The 26,629-nt window shown below is 38.9% G+C and overlaps 1 protein-coding gene across 2 annotated transcripts in view; it reads left to right on the top strand.

Moving 5' to 3' along the window:
• EPHA3 (EPH receptor A3) overlaps positions 1-26,629 on the top strand; it is a 499,175-nt gene that overhangs the window by 307,428 nt on the left and 165,118 nt on the right. For both annotated transcript variants that reach the window (XM_082244783.1, XM_082244782.1), the window contains exons 4-5: positions 1,623-1,778; positions 4,703-5,038. In XM_082244783.1, coding sequence (XP_082100909.1) covers positions 1,623-1,778; positions 4,703-5,038 — 492 coding nt within the window. The remainder of the gene's footprint in view (positions 1-1,622; positions 1,779-4,702; positions 5,039-26,629) is intronic.

Below are 26,629 nucleotides of genomic sequence, written 5' to 3'. Positions count from 1 at the left end.
ACCATATTTTGCACTCTGCAGTTTTAGTAATAGTATTGGGAATATGAGGACTTTTAAGTTGCACACATTGATTAATACAACACAGAATTTCATATAGCTAAAATCAAACAATATTTATTGGTACACAATTTTGTTAAAAACATTGGTGCAACCATAGAAAATCATTTATCAAAAACATATTACAGTAAATTAATATCACACTTGTATTTCTGACATGTTTCGCCGTAGTGGCTTCTTCAAAGGAAAGCGTGATGATTATGCTAATAAGGCAAAGAGAAAACTGGGATCAGTCATAAATATAATACAATACAGTCATATATAAATTGTACATACATAGATATAAAAAGAAATACATCTTGAGAATAGAACAAAACAAATAAATCTGCATCCTCCAGAACAGACATCAGTTCCCCAATAATAATAAATACCCTACCTCCATATGTTTCACTTTGGGGCAGAGCTAAAACCAGAACAAAAAAATGAAGGGAGTCTATCCACATGGGCCCTCGCACAATAGGTCAAAGGAAGGAAGGTCCAGGTTGTGGGGTGATCTTTCCTTGGTTTTACCTATGGTTTTTGAGTCTATCCACATGGGCCCTCATTTTGCGAGGGTCCATGTGGATAGACTCCCTTCATTTTTTGTTCTGGTTTTAGCCCTGCCCCAAAGTGCAACATATTGAGGTAGGGTACCTAATATTATTGGGGGAACTGATGTCCGTTCTGAAGGATGCAGCTTCTTTTGTTTTGTTCTATTCGCAAGATGTACTGTACTTTTCTTTATATCTATGTATGTACAATTCATATATGACTGCATTGTATTATGTTTACAAATGATCCCTGTTTTCTCTTTGCCTCATTAGCATAATCATCACGCTTTCCTTTGAAGAAACCACTACGGCGAAACATGTCGGAAATACAAGCGTGATGTTAATTTACGGTAATATGTTTTTGATAAATGATTTTCTATGGTTGCACTAATGTTTTTAACAAAATTGTGTACCAATAAATATTGTTTGATTTTAGCTATATGAAATTCTGTGTTGTAATATTAAATGTGTGCACCTTAAAAGTCCTCATATTCCCAATTCTATTTCTCAAATTCTTTATCATTGGGATTTTGGTGCCTTAAATTTTCTTTTTCTGGCTTTGTACACATATGTTTGGAATCCATTTTTAGTAAATCAACCCCACTGTCTGTTAATACAATTTGAAATATCCCACCCTTTCTTTAATGTCCACCCTTTCTAAAATGTATAAAACATTTTTTGTTAGTAGTGGCCATCTGCAATTAATTAAATTCCTGTTTAGAAATATATGATGGAATATATATATATATATATATATATTGATTCTGGGACAGGCACTTCACTCTCAGCCATTCTGAACAGGTGCTTCAATGAGTCCCGGTCATACAGTGAAGTCAGACAATGGCAGAATCCAGCTGAGACCCCACAGACATCTGTTTAGTTTTACAATAAATTGTTTTAGGCCTTTTTTTTACATGTTTGTTGTCTAAATAGTTGGTGTCATCAATGCTTATACATCTACAAAGGTAATTGAATCTTTTTTTGTTAATATCATTAATTACTATAATTACATTTGTACTTTCCATTTTTTTTCAGCCTGTCGCCCAGGATTTTACAAGGCAGTTACTGGAAACCTTAAATGTGCCAAATGCCCCCCACACAGCTTCACTCAGGAAGAGGGCTCCACACATTGCTTTTGTGAGAAGAATTTTTACCGCGCTGATAAAGACCCTCCGTCTATGGCATGTACAAGTAAGCATACTTTACAGCATGACATTAAACACTTTAATGGCAACTGCTTCAATGTATAGAAAAGTGTTTGTTTTTTAATTTTTTTGTCTTAGCTTATATTTATTTAGGTCCCATGCACACAAAACATTTCCCCATCTCTTGTAAATACCTTTCCTCCTGGCAGCAGCGTTTTGGTAGAAAAAACACTTGATACGTGCAATGCGTCTAAACGCACGTTAATGCTAGGCATGACAAGCACTTGGGCATTAATTAATTTCATTGGCTAGAATAATAATATTATAATAATATTAAATTATTATAATATTAAATTATTATAATAATAATTTTTCTGGCCATTGCAATTAATTGATGTATTGATTTGATGATCCCCTTGTTTGTTTTTTATTATTATGGTATGAACTGTTATATTGTAGTATTTTATATTAGTATTAGTATTAGTATTTTTATATATTATTGCAAAAAAAATTGAAATAATTCATAACAAAAATGCAAATTATTAACAGTGCATCAAATCAATATATCATTAGTTTATCCGAGAAAACTACAGTATATAGCGAAAAAGAGAAAATAATAGATTGTGCAAAATTGGTCCATTATATAATAAAATAGTCATAAGGTTCACTAAAACATGCAGTGCACTATGTGGTTTAAAGTGGCTTTAAAGTCAAAAGATTTTACAAAAGATTAACTGCATTAAGACAAATAACCTTCACCTTGCTGTTTGGTCCCCCAATGGCCTAAATGCTTACTTGAGTCCCATCTTGATGAAGCCCTGTGCTAGACTGCAGCAGCACTGGTCTTTCCCCTGCTCTCAGAACACATATTGATAGGAATGGGAGCCATAGTCTCCTGCTGCTGTCAATCAAATCTAGTGAGAAGGGAGCTATGCTGTGTATGTCTATGGATGCACATAGCCTGGCTTGGGAGTGCACCCGCATGTGTGCCCCCATAACACACGGCTTGCTATTGAGCACACACATTAAAGGAGGAGCACACAGCTTTGGCGGGATACCTGAAGAAGAAGAGGTAAAGGGCTGCTCTGTGCAATGTCCTGGCACAGAGCAGGTAAGTATAAACCTCTTTTTTTTTTGTTTTAGGATAAAAAATTTCAGCCTTTAATAACTTGACGACCGGCCCATTGTAAACGTACGTCATTACTTTGACGTTAAATACCAGGGTTATGGCAGCAGCTAGCTGCCATTACCATGGTATTTTTTTTTTTACTTTGGACAATTCCCTGTAAGATAAAAGTGGTCCCGTGGGCAGATTCATTGCGGGATCACTTTTAGAAGTCTGACCCATCGGAGAAGCCTGGGAATGATCCAATGCTACCATTAGCTGGGCATGGAGAAGAGTAAGGCCAAGATGGCCAACCACTCGTCTTTGTACCCTTGGAGAACCAGAGCGATGTCTGATGTCACTTGCGGTTCACGGGCCATAGTTAATAATTTGTTTTTTGTTAAAGCAACAGTTAAAAACAAAAATGTTTTTGATCTGCTTTTAAAGGTAAATCAGGGATTTGGGGTCTTTTTGACCCCAGATCTCTCAATAAAGCAATAAAGAGGACCTGTCACCTTATTTCCCTTATAAGGGGATGTTTATATTCCATGTAATAGGAATAAAAGTGATAAAAAATAAAGGGACAGTGTAAAAATAAAAAGTAAAATAAATAAGAATTTTTTTTTTTTTTTAGGGCACCCCATTCCTCCGTGTTCGCGTGCAGAAGTGAACACAAATGTAGGTTGCTTAAGCATATGTAAGCGGTGTTCAAACCACACATGTGAGATATTGCTGCAAACCTGAGAGCGAGAGCAATAATTCTAGTGCAAGACTTCCTCTGTAACTCTAAATAGGTAACCTGTAAAAAATTTTAAAATATCGCCTATGGAGATTTTTAAGTACCACAATTTGTCGCCATTCCATAAGCGTGCGCAATTTTAAAGCATGACATGTTTCATATCTATTTACTCAGCGTGAAATCATCCTTCATATTATACAAAATTGGGGTAAATTATGTGTTTTTAGTTTTTTTATTCATTAAAGTGTATTTTTTCCCCAAAAAATTGTATTTGAAAGACGGCTGCGCAACTACTGTGTGACATTAAATATTGCAATGATCACCATTTTATTCTCTAGGGTCTCTGCTAAATATATATATATATCTATATATATATATATATATATATATATATAGATATATATAAAGCTTGGGGGTTGTAAGTAATTTTCTAGCAAAAAATATTAATTTAAATGTTCCAGAAAAGGCCTGGTCCTCAAGTGGTTAATGCACATGAAACAGCATGAAATATTTTAAAATAGAGGCTTTAGTTCCTCTATAAAGGAAAGCTATGGTCACAGCATACACTTTCATTTTCTAACATCAGCAATACAAATGATATATATGACAATCCAATATAAACCTATTTGAAAATTCTCCTTTTATGTTGTGAGTTCTGTCTGTCTGCTGGCCATCTCTTTCCACCACTTCCTGAATTTCCTGCATGTTTTGCAGCTTCTCAGCTGCTGTTCTCTTTCATTTTATACGGACTACATATCCCATGGTACCTTGCTGCCAGCAAGCAGTGATTACTGTACTGACTCCGCCTCCTGAACATTCACTTCTCAGCACCTCTGTAGTTCAGAAGGCAGACTCTGTGAAATGTGTGACACAGCAGTGACTATTCAAAGAACATGGTGATTATGTGTCACAGAATTCAAGAAAGTAGTCACAAAATGAGTTTACAAACTTCAAGATTGTTCCAATTAATAGGAGGATTTAAATAATTGAAACAAAGTGTGTAAATTAATATATGATTTTACATTTTGACCATAGATACGCTTTAAACACTGCAATAATAACTGAAAATGTGCGTTCAGTGCAAATGTCCTTTCCTATTAGGTAATATCTTTGTTCTTTCTCCTAGGACCACCCTCTGCACCAAGAAACCTTATTTCCAACATTAATGAAACATCAGTTATACTGGACTGGAGCTGGCCGCTGGACACTGGGGGTCGGAAAGACATCACTTTTAATGTGATCTGTAAAAAATGTGGAGGAAACATAAAATTTTGTGAAGCCTGCAAAGGGAATCTGCGATTTATTCCCCGACAAATAGGTCTTACCAACACCACTGTGACAATAACAGACTTGCTTGCACACACCAACTACACTTTTGAGATTGAATCGGCAAACGGGGTCTCTGACCAGAGTGTGTTGACAAGACACATTGCCGCCGTCAGCATCACCACCAACCAGGCCGGTAAGTCCATCTCATTCTCATCTCCACTGCAAGCTAAAGTATATGTAACCTCAGTCACTAAAAGCTTTAACATAGTAATGTCATATTCAAGTCATTTTCAATGTGCTTTAATCTGCAGCTTTCATTAATATGGTCCTTGTTCAGGCACTTCCTAATATAGGGTGACAACACTCTGTATCTGACACAAGTTTTGCTCCTGCATTGTTACTCTGCCATATGGGCATCTATTGGAGATTATTAAAAGCTGTTTCAAAACACATTACAAGTGCATAGACAATAATTGTCTCCATTGGGAAACCCACACTGAGAAATGCTATGCAGCCATCATTGAAGTTCATAAAGATAGGAAATGGTTGTAAAGAGTCTGCAGGGGAGCAGCAGTACTGAGACACAACACAGAATCAGCAAAGCTGAAAACAGTATTGGATTACACAAAAAGCTGAAAAGGCATTTGTTTATGATATACAGTGTTCTTATTGAATACACTTTTGTCAATCACACTCCTCTATATTTGATGATCTCTAAGTTTTTATGTTTTTACTAGGCATAGATGAATGAGGTTTTCTAAAATGCATGCTGAAGTTTTTTGAAAACTGCAAAAGTGGAGAAGTAATAAGGGTGACGAATCGTTGGGGTGGTACAGCCTGCACAAAGCAATGATAGGCTGTCAGCGGCTTCAGCTGTTTGCTGGTGTTCATATGTAATCGCACATGGAGCGAATACCTTCAGTTAGGGACATAACCCCCCTGGGTGCAAGCTGTTTGTGTTCAGTGGTGATCGTCTGTCCCTAACCACAGGTAATTTCTCCATGTATGATTACATCCAAACACCGCTTCAGCCTGTCATTGCTTTTGTTTAGGCCCAGCAGCAACAAATATCCACATCCCCCTGTGCAATAAACTGCAGGAATCTGCTGGATTCTTGCCACAGCTAGCACGAAAATATTGTGTCAATGAGTCCCTAGTTGGGGTGGGGGAGGGGGTTTAGAGGCCAACCACTCCAGGCCTAATCTTGTCCAAGTTCCTGCATGATCTACATGCTTACTTGGGATCCAAACTTACAGTCCAGGACAGCATCCCTCATCCTATGGTTATTGCTGTTCAAGCCCTGATGAAGAGGGAGCGTTGAGCCCGGGAAACACGTTGGGATTTGTTGCAGTATTAAATATTTTATGAACTGTACTAGTGTGGAACTTGCATCTTTTCAATTTGTTTTTGTATTCTGTTCTGAGGGTCCAGTAGAACACCACAGTTGTTGGTGACCAGCCTCCAGGACAGCACATGACATATAACACTACAACAAATCACCACAAGGTTCAGCCCTTCTTCACAACAAAAAAACAGGCTAGAAAAGAAATGGGGATGGAGCTCGATGCTAGGTATTCTTCTGATGAGAAAAGTATGTAATTCCATATGTGTAAAATATAGAAAGTGCAGCGCCTAAATGACAATACCCAAATGGCTGTGGGTAAATGCATATGAACATGGAACAATGTCCTTTACAGCGGTATGACCATAAAACTATTGCAAACATAAATCAGTCTTAATAAAAAATAGTCTCTATGATGAAGAAAAGAGAGGAGTGATGATAGGAAGCCGCTCCCGCTAAAGGTAGTCTCCACCAATGTGTAGGTAAAGCCAGGGTACTCTTACCAGACGTAGAGACCTTCAAATGAATGAAAGGTCAAACAGGCATGGGTAGTAAAAAAACAGGTGGGAGGGTACCAATCATCTGCTTCCTTAAATTTTCCAAGATCAGAATCCAGGGATAAATGAATAAATTAAAGAACCTTGACGCACGCAAGCACGCCACCGCCGCGGCCATCTTGGATATTCCACGCTGTATACAAACTGTTCATATGTGAGTACCTGTCTATTTTTGCTCTGCAATAAAGCTATCTGGATGTATTACAATATCTGGATTCCCCTGTATTTTTTACGAGGTCCATTTCATCCTGGTACTCGTGCTGGAACAAGGGAAGGTTCTTAAATTTATTAATTTATCCCGGGATTCTGGTCTTGGAAAATTTAAGGAAGCAGATAATCGGTACCCTCCCACCTGGTTTTTCACTACCCATGCCTGTTTGACCTTTCATTAATTTGAAGGTCTCTACGTCTGGTAAGAGTACCCTGGCTTTACCTACACATTGGTGGAGACTACCTTTAGCGGGAGTGGCTTCCTATCATTTTCTTCATCATAGAGACTTTTTTTTATTAAGACTGATTTATGTTTGCAATATGTTTATGGTCATACCGCTGTAAAGGACATTGTTCCATGTTCATATGCATTTACCCACAGCCATTGGGTATTGTCATTTAGGCGCTGCACTTTCTATATTTATTTTTTTTTGATCTGGGTTCCTGTTGTGCCGGCTGCCATTGTATAGTTGTTTATTTATCTGAACATTCACATGTTTACATTTAGTAATTTAAGGGATTAGCGCAACTCTCCATCTTTCTATAATTCCACATGTGTGTTTTGGAAGGACAATGTACACTGAAAAAGAGACTTTGTCAAACAATCAGTGATCGGAATACTGATTCAGAAATAGAGAGAGATACCATGACTGTCCCTAACCAGGGTTGCTGTGAGTGGATGTGAGCTGAGCTGTAAAGAACCATACATGGGATGTGGCCTCTAACTTATACTGGTATGCCAGCATATGCTATTTTTATGGTAGAATATGGCCTGAGCTGAGCTGCTATGAACCATACATGGGATGTGGCCTCTAATTTGTTCTAGTATGCCAGCGTATGATGTTCTTAATGGTAGAATATGATGGAAGTTGAGCTGTATAGAACCATACATGGGGTGTGGCCTTTAATTTGCACCAATGTGCCAGCCTATGCTGTTCTTAATAGTAGAATATCATGGAAGTTGAGTGGCGTAGAACCATACATGCGATGTGGACTCTAATTTGTTCTAGTATGCCAGAGTATGCTGTTCTTAATGGTAGAATATCATGGAAGTTGAGCTGTATAGAACCATACATGGGGTGTGGCCTCTAATTTGCATTGGTGTGCCAGCCTATGCTGTTCTTTTATGGTAGAATAAGTAAGTTGACCATACACATAACAATGTGGCTATAAAATCTCAAAAATTCAACCTTAGATTTACCAAAACAACCTAATGTGAGGACCAAATTATCCACTTAATTTTTATCCAGTCACTACATTTTTTCAGATGTAAACAAGCCATTCTGCTTTTAGTTATTTTTTTTTTTAACAAATAGTTCAAAGCAACAATGCTTGTAAAGTGGTTCTAAAGCCTAAACATTTTTTTACCCTAATGCATTCCTTGCATTAACCTCCCTGGCGGTATGATTGTTTCCGATTTTAGGTGCTGAAAGCGGTACCATTATTTTGCTAGTAATTCTTAAGGACGAGCAGCCCAAAGAAACTATTTACATATGATTTTTATTTGCTGTGCGTTCTTCTTTATAACATCTCGGGTATGATAAAGTTTGAAACACAAAATCATAAATTATAATATAATAGATAACTATAAATAAGTTAAAAAAAATATATATATATATAAAGTACAGTAAAAATGCAGGAAAGGGCACTGGGGGGCAAACTAATGTCAATTTATTTTATTTTGTAATGTAATCCAATAGGATTACAATATATCAGTGTGTTTGTGTGTTTTACTTTTCAAATTTGCCGCCGGTTCCACCCCCCTGCAAGCATCACATCGCAGGAGACAGAAGTCGGGGCTCACAGCATCGGGCGGAAGATTCGGCCGCCGTATGCTGCAGTGACACATTGCGGGATCCCGGGAACAAGGTACCGCTAATGGCACACGGGGTTACCGCTAATGGCACTGAAATTCCACCCTGAGCCACACTCTGGAATACCGCCAGGGAGGTTAAGGGGAAAAAATGTTTAAACAGCAGGATCCCACCTTACCCCCCCCCCCCCTTATACTCAGTGAGTGAGTCCTCACTCAATCTAGCGCTGCACCCATCTGCAGCGTCTCTCTCCTCTTGCTTCGCTGGTCTCGGTGGCTTTGCTGACACATAGTGGCTGGTGGGTGAACTTGACATCACATCATTAAGGGATGGTTGCAGAAACTTTTGTAGCACCCTACAAGGTAGGTGCTAGGTAAAGTATAGTGGGCCTTGTCTGCTTATCAGCAGGGCCATGATTTTCAGTTGGGCTGTCATATCTCCCAGGTGTGGCTGTTGAGATTGGGGAGTCTCCCCACTGTGCTTCATGAGAGGGTTCTCATTGGGCAGTGGAGGAAACCCAGCCAATGGCACACTCAGGCCTTTATCTACCCAGAAAGGCCGATTCTGCCACACAGCATTCTGGGAGTGGGTATAGGTTTGAGGGGAGCACATGACGCAGCATCTTTGGCGGGAAGCAGAGTCCCAGGAGGGAGGGTACGGCTGTCTCTCCTTCTGTCAGAAGAATCGGGTGTCCTGGGCGGCTTGCCTGTGGGGACTGAGGGCTGAGCTGAGCTGCAGAGAGGATCCAGTGTGCCGAGGACCAGCGGAGCTGAGAGGGGTCAAGTTTCAGGAAAGCATTCCCAGTTCATGAGTACTGTAAACTCCGGTGAAGGTCAAAGGGATCCAGGAGCTAGCTAGCCGGTGCAGGAGCAAGTGTAAAGAGGGTGCCAGTGTTGACCCTGAAGTGTAGAGAGGGTGCGTAGTGAGAGGACCCTGAAGTGTAAAGGGGGTGCCTAGTGAGAGAACCCTGAAGTGTAGAGGGGGTGCCTAGTGAGAGGACCCTGAAGTGTAAAGGGGGCACCAGCGGTTGGGCCCTGAAGTGTTAAAGTGTACAGCGTGCAGTGTGCTTCGCTGGTCTCGGTGGCTTTGCTGACACATAGTGGCTGGTGGGTGAACTTGACATCACATCATTGAGGGATGGATGCAGAAACTTTTGTAGCACCCTACAAGGTAGGTGCTAGGTAAAGTATAGTGGGCCTTGTCTGCTTATCAGCAGGGCCATGATTTTCAGTTGGGCTGTCATATCTCCCAGGTGTGGCTGTTGAGATTGGGGAGTCTCCCCACTGTGCTCCATAAGAGGGTTCTCATTGGGCAGTGGAGGAACCCCAGCCAATGGCACACTCAGGCCTTTATCTACCCAGAAAGGCAGATTCTGCCACACAGCATTCTGGGAGTGGGTATAGGTTTGAGGGGAGCACATGACGCAGCATCTTTGGCGGGAAGCAGAGTCCCAGGAGGGAGGGTACGGCTGTCTTTCCTTCTGTCAGAAGAATCGGGTGTCCTGGGCGGCTTGCCTGTGGGGACTGAGGGCTGTGCTAAGCTGCAGAGAGGATCCAGTGTGCCGAGGACCAGCGAGAGGGGTCAAGTTTCAGGAAAGCATTCCCAGTTCATGAGTACTGTAAACTGCCCCTAGGGGGTCTGCCTAGTGAGAGGGGACCACTCCGATGAAGGTCAAATGGATCCAGGAGCTAGCTAGCCGGTGCAGGAGCAAGTGTAAAGAGGGTGCCAGTGTTGACCCTGAAGTGTAGAGAGGGTGCGTAGTGAGAGGACCCTGAAGTGTAGAGGGGTGCCTAGTGAGAGGACCCTGAAATGTAAAGGGGGCGCCAGAGGTTGGGCCCGGCAGTGTTAAAGCGTACAGCATGCAGTGTGCAGTGTACAGTGTTGAGAGTTGCAGCAGCACAAGCAGTTACAGAGGCTACCTCTGTCAGGAAGGACTGGAGGGAGCAGTGTTCAGGACTTTTGAACTAACCAGAGTGTCAGAAGTAAAGTTCAAGTACAGTACAGCAAGTCAGTGTTTTTTAAGTGCCAGCAAGCGTTGGTCGGCATCCAGCCAGTGTCAAGAAAGCGCTGAAAGGCATTTTTCTACAAAGTGTCCCATTTGTACCTAGTTGAGCCAGAGGAGTATCCCACTCATTCCTTTCTCCCATCCCCAATATCAAATAAACGAAACAAACCAAAGATACCGGAGTGGTCATTGTCTCAAATCTCACACTTGGGTATTCAGCCTAAATGGGCTGAAGGTGTCACCGGTAACCATGGCAGACCCACATCAGGCCCAATGCCTGGAAATCCTGCTACACTTGGAAAAGTCTGCCGGCTTTCAATGATATAAAAGAAAAAGATGGTTTCGCTGGACCTTGTGAGAGTGGCAGCAGAGAGGTAGATTGCAGTAGACCAACTCTGAATGTGCCGGGTATGAGTATTTTTAGTCCAGATACCCCAGAAAAAAAAAGAAAGTGGGGAATAAAAAATAAAATTATACAGATGGGTGAAGTTCTTCTTTACAGTCACTTATGTTGACTTATTTACCACCTCATCTGGAAGCCTGTTCCAAGCAATTCCTCTTCTACTTCATAGGAAGGGATTCTAAGATTATTGTACACGTATACCAAAAAGGAAGTGGGGTGGACTGGTACACTACAGTAATACCTAGATTAAAAAAATGGAAGTACTAAACACATAGGCTGTGTTCCCTATAGGCATTTCAGGGTTCAGTTTTCAGTTTTGACAGAGGAACACCTTTAACAAGGCAGTAAAATGAACAATTATGATGCTGCATTGTGCGGAAATCCTAAAGAACAAATTGAATTTTAGTTTCCTGCAACATCAGCAAAATATTCTTTCTGATTGCTTTCTATGGTTTACTTTGTTTTGCATCTTACTGAATAAGAATGCATTTTTCTACTGAAGCATTTTCCACACATAAGCATGCTGTAGCAAGGAAATGTAGTCTTTTACTCTGGAATTGATTCTCCTCTGAAACATCCAGTGGTCTGAGTCATCATTAACTGCGATTGCTTCCTAATGTTTAGTTTTCTTGGCTACCACAAACGTTTAATGAATTTGCAATTACTACCATTTGTAACAACGGCTTCCAGCTAGTCATTCAGAATCAATCGCAGAGTAATGCAGTTGAGGAAAATATGTAAGGCTGCATAGGTCAACGTTAAAAGTGCAGCCACCACTTAAAACACGCATTGAGGAAGCTACGAGAGGAAATTAGAGCAAGATATTACTTACAATTTAGGAAACCTGATTCTGCCGGACACATCCTGAATAGGCCTATTTATAAAAAGCATACTTCAGAGGAAGTGGATGCATTCTGTGGATACAAAAGAGACTGAAAATGAATTGTGGACAGAAGAGTAATATTAATGAAAATTGGTGTTTAAGAAGCAATTTGCCATGATTACTGTACAATAATAATTTAAAGCAGGCTAAGAAATTGCATCAATAGCTAGTAACTGGTGTTTAAATTTATACTGGCACATCATATCAATAACAAGTTCGAAAATAATAAAAAAACGTTCTTGTCACCTACAAAATTGCCACACCAATACCGAATACTCAACCTTATTCACTATACAGTGCAAAAAAGCTACATATCAAGTACAGAAAATGCTTTGTGCTAATAGTAACCAATCAGAATTCACTTCACTTATATAGATACACTTTTTTGCATTTAGTACTTTGTTTGTGCCAGTATATAAGTGTGGTAAATATTTATAAGGTACATCCTATCCAAAATGAATTCAACCCTGAGAAATATCATATATCAATTTTGAAAATGATAGAGCAAATAGCAACGTTAATACAAAGTGCAGTAACCCAGAGCTACCAGATTTCAAGATATTATAACATTCTTGTTTGCTTTTTTGCGTAACGTTGAGTGTGCCCCAGTTAATCAGAACTAATAAAAAAAAAAAAAAAAAAAAAGATGGATAAAGATTGATACCTGGACAAAGATGTGTTAGCTGATTCCCAAGAATCTGACCCAGAACATCCAGACTGAAAGATTTGGTTATTTAGAGCCCGAAGATAAATGGACGGGAATTTAAAAGGTTTGCTCTCCTTTAAGTACAGACTTTTTCCATGCCTGCTAACTTCTGAGACATTAATGTGATCAGTGAACAATCATAATTGTGCTAGCCAGTGTCAACAGACGCGTGAAAGTTAGTGCCTGTCCACTGTATAGAAAAGCTGCTGATTCTTTTAAGGCAGTGCTACCAATATAATATAATATATTTTGTATTGTTTAATTTTGCACCATCTGTAGTACAAAGTGAATCAAAAAGTGGATTTAAACACACAGAAAAAAAATGCCCTTAGGGAGTATTATATGGGTTCCCTCAAGAAGAGGAATAACTCTTCCCTTAACCCTCAGGGCACAAGACTCCTGAAAGGGCAAGGCACTATTAGGTCCACCTAGCCGTTAGGCCTGGGGGACCTAGCACCTCATGATCAGCCTCTCCCGAAGAGAGATACCCCCGCTGCTGAAGGTAAAGAAAATACCCAGTATTACTATATGTAGAAGCATATGACTCATTCAATATGACAGCACTGGGCCAATCACCATGCACTAGCACTGTCACAAGGGAAGAGTACACCTTGAGCAACTCACAGCTTACACATAGCTGCTATTCCTGTCTTGGGTTATTGCCTGTAAGAAAAGGAAGGCAAGGAAACGGGTTCTCTTTAATGTCTGCTGGAGTGTTTATTATGGTCATTAGACTTACTAGTTCTGATTTAACTAAAATGAGGTGATTTGAGCCTATGCTTCCTTTAAACATCCAATCACGTGCAGGAAAATGTGAAAAACATCACTATTAGATGTTTGAAGTCACTTCACCTCCCGTTACCTATTAGTAATTCAAGCCTAAGTTAATCTATCTTCACTTAGCCACATTAAATTTTACTTTTTAGAGTAATAAAACAGGCATTGAGTAGACCGTTTTATAACAAATTAGTAACCTAAGTGGTTATGTATAAGATATAAAGTAAGACATTTGGGTGTACGGTTTTTGAGACAACCTGCAGAGCAATATAAAGTTTGAAAGTACTCTATTGTGGAACTAGAGATGGTCTACTCTGATCATTGTAAATGTAGTCCTTAGAACAATGGAAGCCCTGTATTAAATCTACAGTAAATTACTGGAATTTCAGTTTAGTGGCTTTGGTAACAAAATATTAGGCCATTGTAGTCACCCAAATAAAAATAAAATAACTGTGGCAGAAGAAATTGCATGCACACTCAAAGTCCCGTAATTATATATCAGTGTTTTTATGTGTGTGATTCCCTTATAACCCTTTGGCTTCACGTTCTTGCCAAAATTGCACTTTAGTTAATCTAGCTCATAAAGGAAATCATCAAAATATATCTTTTAAATGGTGTGTGAAATGAAATATCATTGAATGCAGTAACTTTTTTTATTAAAATGCTTGCAGAAATGTGTTCATGTTTATTGGAAATTTCACTATTCGGCTGTCTCCTCAGAGTTTTGGCCTCAAAGGTCTATACTAAAAAGCTTACAACCTTTGTAAATAACAATGGAAACAGTGGCAGAGGGCTGAGCACCACTGATGAATGAGAAGAAATATTTTATTTGCACATGTGCTCAATCTTGATTTCAACTGTATGTTTATTCTTGGCCAGGTTTAGTCCAGCTAGGAGATAGCAGCAATACATTTGCCCAAGGTCAAAGACATTGGACTCACTATTAAACTTGCAAATAAATATATTAGTGAAATTTTGGAGAATTTCATATTTCGGTCATGGTACTCGGTTGGCAAGGAAACTCAATTCTCAAAGCAGAACTAAACACTTTAACTTTACAGTTTTGGAAAGCATTTATATTCAAGACATAACAAAAACAAAAGAAGGGCGCACCTAACTAGTGCAATTCCATTAAACATTTATTGAAAGATAAAACAAGTGGTGTCATACATCATACTCACAAATGCATGTAATCAATATGCATGTCAAAGCACTATATGGATAGATCTCATCCAGGACATGGACTGTTCCAATGCTGCAAGGAGGTCAGAGGGCAGCTTCATAGGTTGACTGACATGTTTCAAGGGAGAACCCTCTTCTTTTGAGACTAAGACACAAATGACCCACTACACACATACTGTATATACCTACAAGTGGGACTGCCCTCATTATTTAGTCCTGCCCCAAAATTTTAATGCTAAATACCCTATTTGCTGCTCTGCTGTCCTGTTATAGGACCTCCTTCTGCTTCTCTTCCCAAGTAAGTGAGTACAGTGGGAGGGGCTGAGATTTCCCTCTTTTGAATGTAAGCTAGCACAGGGAGGTCACATGACAGGACAGCAGGGCTCTGGAAAGAAGGTACTTAGCATTACAATTTTAGGAAAACACACACACTGTACTGAACAGGGTCCTAAAACAAAGAGGATCAAAGTAAATAATACATGTTTCTGTATTTCACAGGCACTGGGACAGCTGCAGGGAATAGAATCACGCAGACATGAGAGGAGAGGAGAGGAGAGGAGAAGAAAGGAGAGAAGAGGAGAGGAGAAGAGAGGGAAGGGGCAGGGAGGAGAACAGCTATGGTACAGACTATGGAAGTGACAGGAAGAGATGGAGGGGGAGATGCAGAGACGCTGAGGAGATAGCTGATTGATGGAAGCACATAAGCTGACCATGCTATCAGAGATCAGCAGCCACAGTAAATGTGGTCAGTTTACAGAGCCAAAGACAGGAACAAGCAGGATCAGCCAGGTATTGTAGAACATAGAAGGGGACAACTGACATGGCAAAATCACTATGCTATACCTCATGCCTTAAAGGGACAGGAGCATGTTTTTTTTTTTTTAGGGTTATAACCCTTTTAACGTAGCCCTCGCTAACTGCATACACTTACCTTCTTTTCACTCCTCTGCCACCCTAGATCCACTTATATCATAAATTTTCACTATAAGGATCCTAAATCTGTAAAACCTGTATATAGTTTCAACTCTCTATTGCAGAATCATGGAATGTGTGCATCGCCTGAAACCACTGTAATCATGTAATGCTTTTTCTAGGGGGGATAGTTACCCAATATTCAATACACTTCCATAAACAGGTCCTTTGTTAGGACTGACAAAATGGGAGATTAAAAAAGAAAAACATCCTCAGCCGTTAAGGAGGACTGGTAGGTCTTTTTAAGCCAAGCTGATATCATACATGGCTGTGCTGGGAAATCAAACACACCATAAAAGCAAAACCAAACAAGATAGTGTCCACTTTTTACCATGACATTGAGAATTTTACAAAATGCTTATGGCAAAAAGATGCAAACAAAAACCTACAACCATAGGTTGCATTTTTGCTCTTACTGCTGAGAGGATAAAGTGCATTGCTAGATATGCTGTAGAAAGGAGCAACCAACTTTGACCTATTCCATGAACTGATCCTGCAAAAAAAGTTAAAGCACATGTACATTCAAAATATATTTTCAGTAAGTTTGGCATCATGCCTCACCGTAAACAGTTTTTTAGGCATTAGATTTTGTGAATCTGTTACAAGGTTTTCCAACGTGGAGATCCTACCAGTAACAGAATTTCCTGTTGTAGGCTGACAACACTAAGTTACTGCCTAGTAATTAAGAGCAATGTTGTCAGTCTGACATGCTAGCTCTGTCTATTGGGTGTTGGACTGCCTAGATAAATGTTCTCATGAAAACATTATATAGTCAAGCAAACATGCGGAAAAATAAATCTCGGGTTTATATACCTGTTCGATTCTGAACAGGTCCAATTTTTTAAACATCGAGGCGTGCAAGGTTTCAACCATAGGTAGGATCCTACAGTACCCTCTGCTTCCCATTAAGGGATATAGGACAACAATGTCATAGTACCTAAACATTGCTATTACCTTTTTTTAATTCAGGTGTTTCAGAAGACCACACCATGTTTTTTTTACTCTGTATTTGAGGATATTTCTAGCTATAGATTTGTAGTCAAAAGGTATATTTTTCTGTAGTCTCGCTTAATAGGTCCTCTGCTGAGGACCCATAAAGTATGATAACACCAATTGCAGCTTTCTGTTTACGGGAAATTAATAGACTAAAAATCTGAAACACTGAAATCTTTATAGCACTTTCTGCAAGGATATTACAGTGTTCAATTTCACACTGTTCACCTCTTGTATTGAAATAAAATGCAGAAATTAGTTTTATTGGAATAAGAAAGGAAATTAAGTACATGGTAATGTTGAAGTGACTCTCTAGAGAATTTCACATCCTGCTGTTAGACATAACATCCAATTCATATTTAATTTACGAGGGGCTTTATTTCTTAATATAATAGCTGTTTTTTTACAGGCTTTTGAAAGTGCTGGCTATCTGTAGACATTGTTAGATGAATTATGTGATTCCTGTATAAGGGGTAGTACACAAAATTCATTGAGCACATCAAGTGCAATTTATTATTAGCTACAATGTTTTAGAAAACTCTCATTATGACAGTCAAACAATCTTCTGATTCTGTGTGAACCTCCAGTATTGGCTCCTGGTTTGTTAAAATTAAAGTTGTGGGAAAAAATAAAGGAATTTTCTACTTAATCTCTCACCATTTTCCACGTATTTATCTGTATATAATGTGTATAGAGATATTATACAGATAATAATAGCCGAGTTTAGAAATACGTAAAAGCATTGAAGGCAATTCAACCTAATCTTGACATTTTCAGTTTTGAGGGATTATTGATGAGTTTTGCAATGTTTTTATAACACACTACTGAAAAAATATCCAACCAGAATTCCTCCTTCCTGCCCACTTACTGCAGCAATTACAAAGTCAGGTGATGATGTAAAGATTTCCTAGAGGTCTTTTAGAGTCCAGCTGCAAGAGAGTGGGTTCTTTACTATGGTCTTACTAGAGTATAAACAAACTACATGAAAAATACTAGGATAAAATCTTAACTTAAAAAAACTATAGATGTAATTAGATTTCAGTGTCCAATTTAAACTAATATATATTTTTCTGTATTTGGCTAAGGGGAAAAAAAATAAAAAATAATATAAAAAAGATACTTAAGTAAAACAAATGTCATAAATACAAATATATTAACTTAGTATAGATCAAGTATGGTAATTTTTCAGCCCTACAATTTATGAGGAACTATGAGTCAAACTCTTTCAAATTTTCCAATTTGGTTGTTATGCTTTTCAGTCATTGTACAGTAAGTATTCTGGAGTCTCTATTTGACAGAGTAAAAGTAAAACAAGAAGCACAAATAGAACATTTTTCTGATTGATTTCAATAGATTTTTTTTTCTTTAGTTACAGCAAAACTAAAGGTAATCAGAAGGTATGATTATGTGTCCTAATGTTTTAGTTTAAACCTTTATCGTATTAAAAAGTTAACTGAAAAAAAGTATTGAAAACAATCAGTTTTCTCTGGATTTTTGATTTATGTTCCAGGTGGAAATTTTGATTTAACAAAAATAACAATCATTTATGGGTGTAGCACCATGAAAAAAATGCTTCAATTACTGATAGCTATTTCCAACCCAGTTTAATAAATGAATGCCAAACCAATGCATATAGGGCATATATACACATATATATACATGGGTATTTTTGTCTAGTTGTGACATGTATTTGTAAAACATTTTCGAAGGACTTAGAAAGCAGAGATTGAATTTTAAATTGGATCATTAGGCGCAGAATGAGTATTAACCTGCATTTATTGCATTTTTCCAGGCATTGCATTGTGGTTTTTAGAAAATATCTCTTACTTCTGTTTTAATTCTCAAAAAAAGTCAGCTGAGAATAAGTATGTATTTGCTGAAAGGGACAGAGGGCTCACTGCTAGACTAATACAGAGAAACAGGATCTTGTATGAGACAGTCTTTATTTCTAGCTACTATTATAAATACAAATGCAATATTACTATTTCTTCTAAATAACACATCCAAAAAGAAAATACAGACATAGATAAATAGGTATTCGTATTGTATATATATGATACTTTTTTGTGCTTGGCCTGCATATTTTAAAATGCTACTGCATTCATGGGCATCCGGAGAACTTTTTTCGGGGGGGGGGGGGCAACATTTTAAGGCCACCCATGTTCCGCCCCTTTTCAACAATGTAATTATACTTATTTTGAGTATTTATTTTTAAAGAGCAAACACCAGCATTTACAGTATTTATAAAGCCTCTAACATAAAAAAAAAATTGATCCTGTTACATTAAAGCATGTTATACAGCACAGTGCTTTGCTGTGTAATTTGGCCCCTTCTATTACCTAAAATACCTGGCTGATCCTACCTGGCTATGTCCTCCCCTCTGTAAACTGACCATGGTATACCATGGTGGCTGAGCCTTGACACTGTTGTCAGTTTACGTGCCTCCGTCATCCTGTGTACCCCCTGTGTCTGTGTTTTATAAAAATAAGCCATTCTTTACAAGTTTTCAGAGCGCCACTCGTCGCTCATGTGACCCGCCGCCTCTCTCCTCCTCTCCCCCTCCCCTCCTCCTCCCCTCCCGACTGACATCAGTGAAGAATCCTAGGCTCCGCCCGCTGTAGGCAGCTGTCAGATGGCAGAGGAGAGAGCCGACAGGTCATATGAGCGGTGCTCGACCCTCTGAAAATTGGTAAAGAATGGCTTATTTTTTTAAAACACATACACAGACACACAGGATTATTAAACAGACCAGACAGGATGGTATAACGTGGTTTAACAATCACTTAAAAGGGGAACTTGAGATTCCAGGGGGGGGGGGGGCATTTGTACCCCCCCTTGCCCCTACCTGCGGATACCCATGACTGCATTGCATCTGGAAGTCCCACGGGTCTATATGGAAATATGAATGTTTCTGTTACCATTTAGGTTCACTCCAATACTCCACTATGGAATGTGTTCATCAATGAAAGACATGACAGGTTTGCTTTAGAGGCCTTGTTCATCAGACAATTCATTTCAACAACAATCTTTCCATAAGAATATATGCACATCCCCCTTGTGTATCAAAAATCTCTGAGATTGCAGCTGGGTGCCACCATCTTGGATGTGTGATATCAGAAGCCCCAGCGGACTCCACTGCCACCCAAGCATTCCACTTTGCTCCTCTCTTGGCAGCTACAGAAAAGGTTAAGTAGGGAGGTAACTGGAGGGGGCAGAGGAGTTTGGTCAGTGCAGAGGATATATTAGGCACTCCAGGAAGAGGAGAGGGCTATAAAATGCAAGAAAGGTGGGGGCTTTGCTTGGGTGTTGACTAGTCCTTTTTCTAGCAAGTTCAAAGGCACATTGAGAGCACAATACAAAATAATTTATTGAAAAGAAAAAAACCTGCAATTGAAGTGATTGTTAATGTATTTTTTAAAAATAACAAGTATGTCATACTTACCTGCTCTGTGCAATGGTTTTACACAGAGCAGCCCCAATCCTCCTGTTTTGGGGTCGTCCGCTGGTGCTCCTGGCTGTCAGGATTCAGCAGCTGGGAGACTTATATACAGATATATTTAGCTACACACAGAAACTGGGACCAGACCATGTATGTATATCTTTAAAGTGAGATTTATTCATAGTAAACAATAACCACACACCAATAGCATTAAACATAAGAATGCATGAAAACCACAACTGAACAACCAAAATGCAGAAACCTAACAACTAACTAAATATACAAATACTGTATATACACAGGGAATATACAAGGCAGGGAGAAAACTGGGAGAGTGGATAGGAAGAAGGTAGACAAGAGTGAGAAAGGAACAAGGCAACAGGGTACTGGATAGAGGGCAAGATCAAGGGTAAATGGCAACACTGAGAGAAGAAACTATAACAGAGGTGGAATATAAGTACCCTCCCAGCAGGTGTGGCCAGGTGGAGCTGATTGCTGGAACCTGCTGACTGCTGGGAGACACCTGCTGGTGGGTACTGGAACTGCAGCAATCAGCCACAGACCCACCAGCAGATGAACTCGATCCTAACACTGGCTCTTCCACCTTACTGAGTGCCCCCATAGTGCTAGTTGGAAGGGTCTACTGTTCAGGAGCCCCATCCATTATCTAGCACTGATGAGCAGCTTTCATTGACTTCACTTTCATCCAGACTGTACCTGTACACCAATGGGTGCCTGACGGCAGGCTTGGTATTATGCATAAAATCAAGTAGTATTGCTGAGTTTTGGTAGTCAGATAAAACAAATCATTAATGTGTGGATTCTGAGTGAGACACCCCTGTTGATTAGGAAGGGGATGTAAAGGTTTTCCACTTCATCTCTGATCTTTATAGCTGAATCGTTCCTTTCCCCTTCTTCCTGACTCTCCCATATAACTTGACATATATCTAATTCCATTGGCTTTCCTGGTGACTGAAATATTGCTAAATGGAATCTCTGAGTGGTTCCCCCAAAATAAAATGTAAAACTTAAAGACTAATATAGATGACATTTTCCTTTCTACAAGGAAAGCAGTGGTACAATTAACCTGTCCGATAATGAAAAGAACTATTTACAAAATTCTTAAGTTACTCCTTATTGCTGCATGCTCAGGGGAACAATCCTGCAAACTATGCAATGACCACATATACAATGTTCTTCCCAAGATGTTAAACATGTCAGAATTAACTAATGATGGCCAAGTAATTTAGTACTTAGAAGCATCCACTTTTAAAGATAATGTTAAATGCATTTTTGGTTTATGATCTAACTATAGCATGCACATAAGCCGCCATATATATTTATATATCTGTAAGAGGTGCATAATATCTCAGGCTCAGATGTTCACTACATGATGTATTTATTTTCCTCCCACTGGTCCTAATAAAAAGGTTCAGCAGATAGTAGGCTTATTAAAAGTCCGCTGATGACATGATATAGCGTATGGATGGTTTAAGAACTGTTTTCACAGCTGCAATCTATTAAATGCTTGATAGCACCATACCTGGGACATGTTCAGACTTTTTTTCTTGCGTTCTTTTGACTTCCAAGCAGTTGCTGTAAACAAAATCTGCTTAGAAATAACCAGTAAATTTCACAAAGGAAATGTAAAGGAATTATTTTGTTTCTCTATGGAATATGACTTGATAAGCCAGTCTTCTGCGTGAACTCAGCACAGGCAGCTAGCCTTAATACCTGTATGACATTGACATGATAATACTTCTGCTTGAGTCTTCCCAGATCATGACAAGTTTCTGGCTATATGGCTTATCGCTATGTAGCTTCACATTAGGATTTAGATTTAAAGTGAAACTTTAGATTTGTTAGGAAAAAAAATATCTACTTTGCAAAAAAGAGCATTTTGCTTTAGCCGAGGATATATCTGCATTTTTACTACCAGGTGAAATTTCAGTGCTTATAACTGAATCTAAATTCCTTTATACATGTATGACCTTAAAAGAGACTATCTTTTGAAAACCCTGGCCCTTTTAAACTCACCTTGCCAATTGATCCCTCCATGTTCCTCTGCAACCTGCCTTAGATAGATAGGTGTTGGTGACTCCATGGAGTCCCCAAGTTATTTGACAGCACTAGCCTAGGGATTGACTGCTAGAACTGAGATCTCAGGAAGTCACATGCTCCCAGTCTCACATAACCAAAAGTGCTGGGCATTATGATGGTACTGAGATGGCTGCAGAGCAACGAGAAGCACCGAGGGATCAGTGGTTTATAAGGGAGCAGGGGGCCTGTCCACAGATACTGTTTTTTTTGCCTGCAGGGGCAAGCTGAGTGGGGTTGGCTTACTAAACCTGGAGAATGCAAAATCTGGTGCAGCTATACATGGTAACTTCTAAGTTCAAATTGTTCAATTAAGTTTTGACAAAAAAAACGTGGAAGCTGATTGGTTTCTATGTAGAGTTTTATCAGATTTTACACTCTCTAGTTTTAGTAAATTAACCCCACAGTGTCTATTTAAAGTCTAAAGGCAGGCAAAATAAAAAGCACAGCAATCAGCACAAGGGACATAACTTACAGTCAGTGGGAAATTCCCTTTGTGCTGATTCTTCTTCTGTTAGGTTAAATTCTCCTTCGTCCATGCCCCCACCCCCAGCATTAAAGAACTGTGGGAACTGTCACAGGCTGTCATCAAGCATGCTCAGGCATGCCCATCCTTTCTGCCCAGCTCCTTTATTCATAGAAGCTGGTACTACGGCTTCTGCAAATTAAGCAGGATCTATAAATGGAAAGGGGGAAATATTTTTAGTCATTTGCATGTCCTCCATTAATAGACCCTGTTTCATGTATGGGTGAGCTGAATCTTAGAGATTCTGTCACTAGTGAATTTTTAGAATGGCAAGAGTAACATGCTTCCAAAATGAGATACCCAGCAAGCTAACTCAGGTTCTTAAAAGAGAAGTATGGGAATAGCTGGATGCAGCTCAAACACTGAGAACTGAGCAATCAATCACCGCTGATCGCTCGGTTCTCAGAGCTACTGAGAAGAGAGCTGGTGATTGTCAGCTATCGGCTCTCTGCTCTGCCCCCCTGCGCGATCACCGGAGCGTTGGGCTGTGGAGGGGCAAGAGCAGCCGACTAAGGCTCTCAGCCTCTCGGGCTCTGTGACGTCAGCCGACAGCCCACTGTCTGCTGAAAACGGGTCACAGGAGTGCAAAACGAACTGCACTCCTGTAATCCATAGGAGAAGTACATCCAAATGAGCTTTGGCTGTACTTCTTCTCTAATAAACCAGGCTAGTTTTTAACACTCTTACTTTTGAACACTGCCGTCCAGGGTTTTTAAGGGATATTCCCTCAAATACACTATCTGTATGTTTCTCTCACAGTTCAATACCATACAACTAGTCTAACCCTTTGGTGATCAAAGGTCCCTAAAGCCTAGATGCCCTTAACCAACTTTATCAGCATCAGCATGTGTCGATTAACATGACTATAACGCAAACACTATTTACCGTAAGTCTACTTAAGAAAATACAAGGATTTGGTACATTGTTTGAATGAAAGGGCTTGCTCTGTTTTCTATATTATGATGGAAAATACATGAAAATTATATTTATTAAAAATTCTTTATGTAAAATGTATGTATTTTTAAACTGTAAATGTATCTGTTAAATACAGTATTAAAAAGAAACACATTGCCCCAGTCAGGCTTCAATGAAATATGCAGATGAAGGTGCATTTTGTGAATGAAGTCTGCATGTGATCACTATGTTATAGCTGGAATAGTGATCACATTATTGATGAACCACTCTGATTATAAGTGGGGATTTGAGCTGTCAGTGACAACCTGGTCAAACAGGTAGCAGTTATGCATAGCATCAGCTGCTACACTGTATGTAGGAGGGAAGACAAAGATTATTGTATCTTCAGCCAGGAGCAGGGAATGTCTATCTATGAGATTTTAGGCAGGCAGGGGTTAATTGCTCATTCATGTGGAGGACTGCAAATGGAACATTGTATGACAATCTCCTTCTACGGAAGTGACTGATGTGAATGGCTAAAGATTTACTGTAAAAGGCTGCAAAATATGTTAGAGCTATACATATGAGTAAAAGCAAAATAAAGGTAAATACAGCATAAAAGTCAGCAACCCTAAAGAATAGCTGCACAGATAATCAGTAATAGGCAGTCTAATGGTTATTGGTCACGCTGTGCAGACTAATAGACTTAGATATAAATAATAAAGGATAATCACTTTAGAGCATTGCTAAACAGGAAGCATATATAAAGAATTTGAGTAAAAGCTTTAAAAAAAGACTTTTGCTTGCACATGTCGTGGATGATTGAAGTTAGCACAACTTCACATACTTTAGTTCACTAAAAGTTTACTGTGCAAAGAGAAAATTAAATTTCATTAGTTAAGAAGTTGAAGTTGTGCTGGCTATGATCATCCAAAAAGGTGCAAGAAAAAAATCATTTTTTTTTACCTTTTCCTTGCACGCGATTGGCTATTTTTGCACAGTGAATTTTCACTTTGTTTCCCCTCATTCACTAGGATTGGAAATTGACTTTTTAAATAAACATGTTCTACCCCTTTAGAAAATCTGAATTCACACCATGTGAGCAGAGTTTCATTGTTGTATTTTTAAATTTTTTTTTAAGGCATAATTTTTTTTTTTCACCGCAAAAGCTTAAAAACATAATTTTTGATTGCGTTGCAGCACATTGCAGCACTTCGCATATCCTTTTAATGTAGCATGTTACTTTTTTTGCACATTAATACACACTAATGTAGCACATTAGTGTGAACTGTGGCAAGCTAATTCTATTTGTTATTGTGCTGGTCTTATGTTGAGCAACTCTGCCCAAATGCATTATGTGTGAATGAGCCCTAAATAAACCTGTAGAAAATTACTATTGCCAGTAGTGATCACTTTCTCAAGAGAAACCTATAGAGTTCTTTTCCAATGAGCACATTTTGGGGTTTTGATATAATGCATAGAAAAGATATTATTAGTTTGCTAACAAGCTATTAACCGCTTGCCAACCAGCTGCCATACTTATACTGCAGTAGGTTGGCTCTGTCCTGTGAAACAACGTACATGTACGTCGTTTCACTGGACAGCTAGTGGGGTGAGCCACAGGGGGAGCCAATCAGCAGGTCCGGAAGCTGTGATGTCCACCGGGCACCCACGATCGCTCACCATGGAGACAGAACGGCGGTCTGCCGTTGTAAACACGGCAGACCGCTGTTCTGTCAGTAATGAACACAGGGATCCCCCACACAGTTATAAAGCACCGCCTAGGAACACATTTAACTCTTTGGTCGCCCCTGGTGTTAACCCCTTCCCTGCCAGTGCAATTTGTACAGTAACATTGCACATTTTTTAGCACTGATTACTGTAATAATGTTGCTGATCCCCCCAAAAGTGTCAAAAATGTCAGTTAGGTGTCCGATCTGTCCACCGCAATGTTGCAGTCCCTGCTAAAATTCGCTGATTACTAGTAAAAAAGAAAGAAATAAATAAAAATTACATAAATCTTTCCCCTAGTTTGTAGACACAATAACTTTTGTGCAAACCAATTAATATACACTTATTGGGATTTTTTTTACCAAAAATATGTAGCAGAATACATATTGGCCTAAAATGATAAAAAAAATTGGATTTTTTAATTTTTTTTATTGGGAATGTTTTATAGCAGAAAGTAAAAAATGTTGTTTTTTTTTTTTTTTCAGAATTGTCACTCTTTTTTTTGTTTAAAAAATAAAAATTGCATAGGTGATCAAATACCACCAAATGAAAGCTCTATTTGTGAGAAAAAAAGGACAACAATGTTATTTGGGTACAGCGTTGCACAATTTTCAGTTAAAGTATATATATGTATATATATATATATATATATATATATATATATATATATACTGTATATATATATATATATATATATATAAAACCACTGTGGCAAGTGTTCTTCTTCTTCTTTACAGACCTAAATAACATGCTTCCACAAAAGACACCACTTTCCTGTGTGTTATTATCCTATAAATAAAAGTTAACACCACAGCCTGAATAAAAGCAGAATTTATGGCTGTCACACATACCTTCTATTATATATATCAACTGTAAAATTCTCCCCTGCGTCTCCCTGTCATGACATAAACTATGACACTCAGCAGAATGGGACTATTCAGAGTCAATCAGGAGCCTGTACAGCTTACTGGGAATATTTTGCCTAAACAAAGAAGAGCACATACGCTAAAGTCAAAATCTTCTCACAATCATTATTATTTGCATACAGTATCTCACAAAAGTGAGTACACCCCTCACATTTTTGTAAATATTTTATTATATCTTTTCATGTGACACCACTGAAGAAATGACACTTTGCTACAATGTAAAGTAATGAGTGTACAGCTTGTATAACAGTGTAAATTTGCTGTCCCCTCAAAATAACTTAACACACAGCCCTTATTATCTAAACTACTGGCAACAAAAGTGAGTAC

The sequence above is a fragment of the Pelophylax lessonae genome, assembly GCF_965119305.1.
Source record: "Pelophylax lessonae genome assembly, chromosome: 2".
Lineage (NCBI taxonomy): Eukaryota > Metazoa > Chordata > Amphibia > Anura > Ranidae > Pelophylax > Pelophylax lessonae.
The sequence above is the reverse complement of the archived record's forward strand: the minus strand, read 5'-3'. Positions and strand labels throughout refer to the sequence as shown.